This window comes from Apis dorsata, unplaced genomic scaffold (genome assembly GCF_000469605.1).
Source record: "Apis dorsata unplaced genomic scaffold, Apis dorsata 1.3 scaffold_291, whole genome shotgun sequence".
In the NCBI taxonomy this organism is placed as follows: domain Eukaryota; kingdom Metazoa; phylum Arthropoda; class Insecta; order Hymenoptera; family Apidae; genus Apis; species Apis dorsata.
This window is the reverse complement of record NW_006263566.1, coordinates 516,197-526,737: the sequence shown is the minus strand read 5'-3', so window position 1 is coordinate 526,737 and position 10,541 is coordinate 516,197. Positions and strand designations below refer to the sequence as shown.

Genomic DNA, 10,541 nt, shown 5'->3' with positions numbered 1-10,541 from the left:
TATATGTATATATATAAACGATAATAACTAATCTTCTTATCAAGTCTTGCCAACGATACGATGTTTAAGAAGATTTAAATTTTAAATGATTTCCAGCTGCCAAAGCAAATTAGTACGAATATAAGCCAGAATAATTAACCTGTCCTTCCATCTAACCAATGATATCCAAGGAGAGACAGAGCTATTAATATAAATTAAACTATTAAAAAGATTTACACTTGAAACGATCCCCATCTGTCATTCCAATTTCCCGGAATTTCCATTGAATTCTCGCGAATTATTGGATTTCCTTCTCCGATCAACAAGATTTATTCTGATTCTTCAGAAAGTGGCTCATGTTTGTGGGATTCCAACTATAAAAATAACCTCTGATCTCCCGCTAGAACCACATATGTGTTAAATGCTCGTTTAAAAGTTCAACTAAAAATAATAAGGTCCTCATGCATGATCAACTATCACGGTGATATTTATAACAATTCTCGAAAAACGCGCGCTTATTCTATTTGTCACGTGACAATATAGCGACGTTATGGCGGCCCTTCAACTTTTATCGTTTGATACTTGTGATTTTTGCAAAAAATCGGAATAAATTATTCTGATTTTTATTTCAAGGTTGAATAAATTTTAAGTTTTTTATTTTCAATGTAATTATTTGGAGTTTATAGAGAAATTGTTTATAATATCTTTTCGATCGATGATTTAAGAATCAATAGTTTTGAAATATTTTAAATTAAATAAATGGGAAAATAAATTATTCGATATATGAAATATATATAAAATATAATATGAATAAAAAAGAAGGAATAAGTGAAAAGATAATTTTTGAATTGCTTAAAGGCATTAAAATAGTAATGTTATTATATATTTATTTCATTAAACGTTAATTTCAAAGATCCATAAATAAACTAAATTACGCTTAAAATATCATCACGAGTCGAATACAAATCTATCACATTAAATATTCATTGATATCTATCCATTATTCCTGCACATGTATATTTAGAACAAGGATTAGTATTCCTCGAATGCTGCATAATTGAAAGATTTCTCTCATTTTCCCGATCAATGGTTGCCAAGTGTACATGCAATTGTAATTCAGGAGAATCGTTAACATTGATGACGAATAAAATGTTCACGTAATAAGGATGAAACATCCTTATATTATTAGTAATTAAAGAAAATTCTGAACGTAAAAATAGAGCTATTTCGCGAATAATTATGGTACGATAATTTCAGCAATTTCAACTTATGGCTCTCGAGAATCCTTCAGATTTTTCGATCAATCGGTTCATTGAACTCGCGAGCAAATAAAGAGAGTCACTGTTTCCAATCATTTCTAGGATTTTCAAGTATTTAGTGCGAATATTTGAAAAATATCGTGAAAGTTACTTGTTTACATAACTTTTAAGTTATTTTCTTTTTAAATAAATTTGGTATAAATTTTATTAAATATATTATTTAATTTTATCTTTAATTAAATAGTGATGTTTTCGAATACATTTTTTTTTTTTTAATAAAAATGAAATGAATATATGGTAGTAGAAATAATTTGTATATGAAGTTAATTCAGGAAAATGTGATTGACCTAGTTTTGTTAATTTATTGATTTCAATATATCGAGGCAATTCTGCAAGGAATTATGGATAATATGATTGGATTTTAGATTTTTAAACAGAATATTTAAAGACTCATTGTTAAAATTAATTAACTATTCATTTAATTTTCAAAAAACTTAGCTAAAAACTGCAAAAATATGATACACATTATGGGTTTAAAAACAAAATCTACATATTTCTAGCGTTCCTATTTCTTCCAATATTCCTTCATAAAAAAGGACCACAGAAAATCTTCTCCTTTTTGAATTCTATCTATATCGCATATTATTTTCTTCTTTCAAAATTTTTTTTCGTTAAAATTCACTTCTCTATCTTTTTATTATCTCTTTATTATATAAATATTTTATATAGAAAATATAAAATACAATAATAAAAATTATATAATTTCTATTATATATTAATTATATATATATAATTTTATTTAAATTATTTATCTATCTAAAATTTATATATATTAATATCTAAAATTTTTTTAACCAATTGTAAATTCGCGTTAATTCGATTCTTCAAAAGACATTCTTATTCCATGAAACAGTGTCTCCCAACATAAAGTATGATTTAGAAGAGCAATTTAAAGAATATTTTAGAGAACAATTAAAAAGAAACAAAACAATGATGAACATAAATTATATTTTTTCAAAACTTGATTAATTATTATAAAAAAAAAATTATCAAATTCATTAAATAAATCTTTTCATATACACGAAATAAAATAATTTATTAAATTGATACAAATAAAATAAATTTGTATCAATATTGTATCGATTACTAGATAATAAATTATAATAAAATTTTTAATGAATCAAAATTAGGATTGGGAAACACTGCTATAAGACATTCACGTAAAAAGCTAAATGGACCACCATAAGCGACCACCATACTAGTTTTATTAATCGATCAAGCAAATCAAATGATTACGTGTTATCCCCGGAGAAGAATATCTTCTTTGTTCGGCCTTTCCTCGAAATATGTCGCGACACAAATACATTCCGGTTGATCAGATCGAGCCGTTGACCAAGCAACATCAGGAATTCGACTCTGATATGGGAAAGTGCTTTATCCTGTCCCGGAAGACGGAGGCCAAGGATACCCAAAGCGTCTATAATTCTTTTCAACGTGCCTGACACGCGAGAATACCGACCAATACTGTGAAAAAATTTAAATTCCACAAGCATTGCTACGAGGATTCTTTATAAAAAAAGGATTCGTAACGGTTACCAATAAAACTTAAATCTTGTTATTCTACTTTTGTAACTTTTAATGTTAATCGTTCTTCTGTAATTTTGTTACAGTAAATCTCTTGTGAGATTTAAAATAAAAGAGAGAAGTTAACCATGGGCAACTTGGATCGTTTATATCTGGAAGAAAATAAACTATTTCGACTTCGGATGAATAATGAATTAATGATAAAATAAGATATTTCACGGATAAGTATTCTAGAATTTTTTCGCATTTTTTAAGAATTATGAAAAAGATATTCGTGAATAATTGTAGAATCAGATTAAAAAAAAAACATGATTGCTATAAAAACTAATCGAATTAACAGATCGATAAATAGGAACTAAAAATAACACGCAGAGATAACAGTTCGTATAAACAATTTTTTTTCGAATACATTTGCATAAAGATTATATAAAGTAATATCTAGTCAAAGAAAGAAAACAAAAAGCAAATCTGTCGCAGAATCATGTTTATAGAATTATCTGTTATTCGATGTAGTCAGATTTATCATCGATTGTTTTCTCCGTCAAGATTGTGAACTGGGTCAAAGCCGATCACCGCGCAATCGCGATGGAAGGAAACCTTCGACACAACTGTTCCGTTCAATTCGGATTTGGACTTGGAGCAAACCACTCTAATTAGACGTTTTAATTGATAATTAGGCCAAACAGAAGTGGTACCAGCGCGATAGATCCTCCAAATTCACTCCTCGTTAGCGATCATCGAGGAATGTTGCTTTGAGAAATCGGGCTAAAAGGAAAAAGAAGGGAAAAACGTTGAAGAAAATCTACATGCAACACTCTCTACGCTCTGTTTTTCGCGTAAATTAATCAAACATATACGATTCAATTTCTATCGAGAAGAAATTTATTTGACCTAGAAATATTAATTCTTCTTTAAATTATCGTAGACTAGATTACTTTTTAAATTTTTTTATTAATTTGTTCGTAATATTTTTGATAAATATTTTGTTAATGTTTGTTTATGGACAGATTGATATTTACATGTCAGCATTAATAAATTAGAAATGAGTCTTATTTGCTAATCTAGGATTGAAGCTTCTTTTTACACAAAAAGTATAAAGAGTTTCAATTAATTAAAATTGATAATATTATTAATCGTATATCAATCTTTTAAGAAATATTAAAAAAATCTTAATTTTACAAAATTAAAAATACGAATGAATGAAATTTTATATTTGGATTTAAAAAGAATAATCGATTTTTGTCCAAGTATTAATTGGGACAATTCATATAGAGATAAAAATAATTTAAAAGCAGATTTGTTTTCCATATATTCCTAACCTCAAATATATATTTCAAATTTCATTTTATTCAATGAATAATTTGCAAAATTATATCGTAAAAATAATATATATTAAAATATATATATCAATTGAATCGTTTAATATTTGCAACAATAAAAAAAATCAACGTCACTAATATCAGAAACTAATTTTTCATCAAAATTGAATTTCTTCATTCTTGAAGTTTTTAGATATTTTAGATATAGAGTGCATCAAGAATGCGTTTCACTTTATGTTGTTTTTTTAAAATAAAGTTTTTATGAAAATAAACATCGTAAATAGAGATAATAACCTTTGTATAACCTTTATGAATTTCTTCAACAACTCTATTAATAACCATTACACCATCTTTCTAAGTTTAGATAGAGTCTTATAAGAGTCTTATAAGACTCTTACATCCAGAAGAGGTAATAGTAATTTAAGATCGTGTAAGCCATAAATATTGTATAGTTTAACAGGAAGAGAATGAACCAATTATTTTTCTCGTTTAGAGCCATTTAAATTAATTGAGAAGCAATTTAAAAATTTAAAATCTATTTCTATCCTAATCCAACATCATAGGGAGTGATTCCTTACGTGAATGTTTTAAAACGTTTGAAACCGTTTGTATAAAATATTTAATGTTTCTTATTTTTTGAGTAAAATTAAGAGATTTAAGTGAGAATTCTAAATAACAAAATTAATCAATTATAAAAATGTTATAACTATTAATAATTTTTAGTTTTTCTCTTGCCTTCATTGATGAGTATCCATTTTTTCTTGATAATACTATAATACTTGACAATTTTTTAAAATTTCGCTATTTTGCAGATCATTTATAAAATGTCGAAAATTTTATTCCAAAAGAATATATTTAATTTTATAAAATTTTTAAATTAAACAAAATTCTTTCTATATAAATACCAAATATACTAATTTTTTAAATCTTTTCTAATTTCTTTAGATCGATTCTTTGCAAAACTTATAATATTTTAAATAATTTATTAAATCATTTATTTTAAATAATAGTGATTTATATCCTAGAAGAATCCTAGAAGACATGATCTTTGGGCAATTAATCTAACTAATACGTGTTTTTAACAGTATTTAAATAGTGAACAATAATTTACGCATTATGATTCAAAAATAATTTGACAGAAATAAAATTCCTTCACATAATTCATCCTAATCCAAGGACTCATCACGGCTCATCTTAGTTATCTATAAAAAACTGGCAAAGATCGTTTATCACACGATCAATTGACAATATTATGTATCGAGGATCGAACATGATTATAAAGCATCCGGAATCGAGACACGAAATCGATATCTCATCGTTTCCTGTCGCTGAAGGTGAAGCGATTTTGCTGGAAGGACTCACCGAAAACTGGAACAAGGATGGATGACCCAGTGACCTGCAGCCTTTTGCCTGATTCGTTCCTTCATCAGAGCCTTTTTGCTGCCGAACAACTTCATGGCCAGCTTGTTGTCCGTAGGTTGGAACAGGGCCTGAAGCTGATTCTTCAAGAAGCTCTGCTTGACTTCCTGGCCCGGTAGACCCGGGCCCGGCTCCTCCTTCGGCGTCCCGTAGAGGGACACATCGTCCACTCCGAAGTGGACCTTCCCGCTGCCCTTGTAATTCATCTCGTTGCCTGCAAATGCGAAATATCGTTCCACGATTAATCAATTTGATCGAAATATTCATTATTTTTATTAATTTGCCAATTGATCTTTTTAATTCATTTTTTCGATAAATATTTAGGATTGTTTGAGATTATTCTGCGATTAGTTGTCGTTTTCTCAATGAATATTTAAAGTTGTTCGATCGTTGCTTTTTTGGAAATTGATTCGCAGAACTTTCGAAATGTAAAATATTATTCTGTGATCAATGTCATTTGTAGATTGTTGGAATTGATTCGCACAACTTTCGAATGTACAATCCTGATATATATATATATATAGATAATATTTCTTTGTATTGGATACTTCACTATATACATCTTAAGATAGAATTTCTTTTATGTTTACGTATCTTTACGTTAAAATAAAGGTATTTACAAACTGTCTTTTCAATTGAACAACTGTCTTCAATATTATTAATGACACGAATGAATATGTCAAAAAAAGAAAAGTATATTTCATTTACTGATAAATAGAGATTAATGTATATTTTGATATTTTTTTCTTAATATTTAAAATTTGTCGAGTATCATTTTCTAATTACAACGTTCAATTTATCACTTAATTATATTATCAAGTTGCTTCTGTGCTAGCAATCAGAGGAAGTTACACCGGAAATTTACTCAAACATCTGTCTATGTATTTCTCAGATATACATACATCCAACTTGGCTTTCCATTATTTCGGTATGGGTCTGCTAAATAACTTTACTAATGAGCACATTAATAAATCCAGGATGAAGAAAGACACCTCTTTTCCTTCCCTCTCTTTTTTTAATTTCCTGCCACTCGCTCAGACCGTCACAACGTCCCATGATTTATGAACGAGAGTGTGTATAGCTTTCTTGAAGCTATACCTGAAGCTTCCATCGATAAATTAACGACGATAAAATGGATTTTCGTTTAAAATAAATGGCATTGAACTATTATGCCTTCTACTTCTTACTCTTATAGTCACGATGGCTATATTTAACCTTCCATGCCAATGTTCGATATTTCCAAGATCGTGTTAAAGTTTTTTATCGTCTGATGATTATAACATTCTTACTTTACTTCTTTCTATTAACTTCCTCTATTTATTTCTTATTTGTAATCAGAATATTTCCTGCTCGTATAAATGAAAATTTATAATGATTAAAATTATTACAATTTTTTGATTGCAAAATGTTGTTATGCGGAAAATAAATCTGGAAAATTTCGATTCTTCGATCTGATTTTATTTTATTTTCTAAAATATTGCTGTTTATGTTTTTTTTTTATACTTTAAGGAATTTGTTTCACAGATTTTTATTTAGATCTATAGCTTTTCTGTTCGTTATTATTCTTTAGAAATATAAAAAAACAATTCTTACTTTCTTAATTCACATTCTATCAATAGGAACTTGCAATTTCGATCACGTAATTCACTATAAAGTTCAAATATCTTATCACCAATTGTTCAGTCAATTTAATCAGTCAGACAGCTACCTCGATGTCAATATATCAAGTGCACCACCAAGTACAATTAATATACCAACCAATATTATCTACATCACTAACGATCTCGTTCCAATCACGTAAAAGATCACGTACCACATCTTCGAACCAACATTCCGTATTCTAATAAACACAATCAAGTCAAAATTTCACTATTTTTTCGAATAAACTTGCAATTCGATCAATTAAAGAATAATTATCAATCGAAACTCGATATTTTCAAATAAACCAAATATTCTATGCTTCGAGTAAAGTTCAATCAATTAAATCATCTACAATGATTGTCAACCAGAATTCAATATTTCACACTTCGAATGAACGTAGTCCGATATGTTCAAATCTCATCATTCCAACGCTTCAAATAAACTTCAAATTTAGCCAGTTAAAACGATTGCCAAATAGAAATTTACATTCCACGCGGTGCAAAAATTCCACCACTCTACGTTCCACGCTTCAAATAAACTTCAACAAATTCGGACGAACAGAATGATTGCCAATGAGAAACCAAATAAACATTGAATTCAACTGGTAGAAAAAAAAAAAAGAAAAAGGAAAGAAAAAAACTGGTAGAAAAATTTCGAAATCCCCACTCGCGAAATCGCCACTCTCGCACAAGAATCGAAGTACACGCGAGTCATTTCGACCTCTACCATCGATTTTCTTTCCAGTTGCCGAACACCATACGCACCGATAGCGCGAGCACACACGAAACGTAAAAAGCAAGAACCGTTTGCTTGGTGACTTAAGTACAGTTAACCGAGAGAATTCTCTTGTCTTTTTGTATTCGCAAAGTACGTTATCTGCGATAAAAAGAATCGAGAGAAGGAAGAATCTGGGTGATGGAATGGTAAACAATATTGGAATTCCAATCGATCTTCTCATAAAATATTTGCCAAACATTTGATTCGATTATTTTTAGAAGTCAGAGTGATTAATTATATTTTTTTTTTCAATTATAAATTTAAAATACATTGTTGTACATTGTTTGTACAACAGATGATAGTAACAGATGATAAGTTTGAGAGAATCGAATTAATTAATATGTATTATTGAGAAGATATAAATTAAATAATTTTTGATATAATAAAGATTAAATAATTTTTGATATAATAAAGATTTTTTAAATGTTATCAAATTTTGAATTCTTTTTATTGTTTCTTTCTTTTTGTCTTTTCGCTTTCGTTAATTAATTTATTTTGAGTTTGTGTAATTCTAAAAATTAAAGTTTGTTAAGATTTCAGTTTTTGAGGAAATAGTAATAGAGAAATAGAGAAATGTAATTTTTAAGGAAAAAAGAAAGACAAAATAATTGCAAAGTTTCGAAATTTCAAATTTTAGATTTTAGATTAATAGAGTATTTTGCCACTCTATTATAAATTTGCAAACATCAAACAAATTTTTGCATTGGTGTCTAAATAATTGTGTATATAATTGTGTTGCGAATTTATCGCTGTTGCTGCAAAATATTTGCTGTTGTTACAAAAATTTCTCATTTATAGCAATGTTGTTAAATTTAAAAAAAATCATTAGGTAAAATATCGATATCTTGGTTTGATTTAAATTTTGATTACATTTGATTAAAATTTGGCATTTTTAAAACTTAATTGAATTTCGGTTTTTTCAAAATTCCAGAATTATTCTTTTATTAATTTTTTTATAACACTATATATTTATATCTACATGTTTTTATTGAAGATTTCTAAAATTTTACACATTTTTAAATTATTATTTCTAAAGTCGAATTCATTATTAACAAATTGTAAATTATAAAATTGTATGATTAACGATTAATTGACAATTTTATAAAGTATTAATAAATGATATATCTTATACTAGCTTATAAATTTTTTAATAGTTACTAATTAATATAAAGTAATAAGTAGATAAATAAATAAATTATTGTATAATTATAATGATTCCAATAGAATAGAATTTTAAAATTATTATATTGAAGTACGATATTAAGTCGTCATTTCTAAAAATAACTCGTTATACTTAGAAACTAATTATCACATGATAAAAATCGCTAATAAAACAAATTATAAATAATTCATTAGTAGATATTACAAAAAAATACAAAAATATTATGAAAACAATTTAGATAAAAAAAAATACATTTATTTATTAATACATGTTTATTAACTTTTCATATTACATTATTGAATTCCTATACATAAGTATCGTTTGTTTTTTAGAGATATTAAAAAATATTTCAGATAAAAGTTGAATAGTTCTAAAGAAATATAGTGCTAGATAATTATTCTTTTCATAGATGGATGTATAGATACGAGTATATTATATGAAGGTCAACTTCATACTTTTAAATAAAATCATACTTTACACATATTTTAACACATAAGGTAAATATAATGAATTATTCCTATTAAAAATCTATTAAACCATAAATAGTAAAAAATTATTAGTTTGCAAGAAATTCAATTACATTTATTTCTTTCGTAAACCAACAATTTTTTGATTGAATATTATTTATATTTTTATAAATATATATATATATATTTGTATAAAGAATGTTGAAATACAATGATATATGTATTAAAAAATATGATTTCACGGATAAATTTATTTACATATCCATATTGAAAAAAAATAATAATATCATAATGTAACTTCCTGAAAATTATTCAATTCTTATTTAAAATATTTTTTAATATTATAAAAAATTAGCGAGATTTCAGTGAGTGATATATTACGTGGAATAAATATCAATACTATTATCTATTATCTATGCTATCATTTGACTTATTCCTTAGTCCCTTAAAATTAACTAAAAAAATGAATAATAATTGACAATATGAATTCAAAAGTAAGTAAATAGGTAATAATAAAATAGGTAAGTACAAAGTAAGTAAACTTTCAAAAAAAATTTAACTCCACATTTTTAAATATTAGATTCTCCTACAAATACAAGATCAAAAATTATATAAAAGTTAAAAAAAAAATGACATGTGAAAAATTTGAGGAAATATAAAATTCAACAATTTCTGGCTAAAATTTCAATTTTGTATTAGGAGAATATAATATGAAAGGAGATCGTAAAAATTTTTTCAGAAATTTTCGACAATTAAGGAAATGACATCAAATTCTTGAAATCTCCAAAATTCTTGGAAATGATGTCAAATTCTCAGAATCTCTAAAATTCTTGGAAGTGATGTCAAATTCTTGGGAATTTCTAAATCTTCGAACGAATAATATTTTCAATCGAAAATTCGATTTTGTATCAGGAGAATATGATATGATAGAAGA

General features: G+C 26.5%; 1 protein-coding gene across 3 annotated transcripts in view; it reads right to left on the bottom strand.

Annotated features, from left to right (window-relative positions):
* The window catches only part of LOC102678073 (potassium/sodium hyperpolarization-activated cyclic nucleotide-gated channel 3), a 191,080-nt gene that overhangs the window by 68,750 nt on the left and 111,789 nt on the right, over positions 1–10,541 (bottom strand). For all 3 annotated transcript variants that reach the window (XM_031511085.1, XM_031511083.1, XM_031511084.1), the window contains exon 5: positions 5,504–5,774. In XM_031511085.1, coding sequence (XP_031366945.1) covers positions 5,504–5,774 — 271 coding nt within the window. The remainder of the gene's footprint in view (positions 1–5,503; positions 5,775–10,541) is intronic.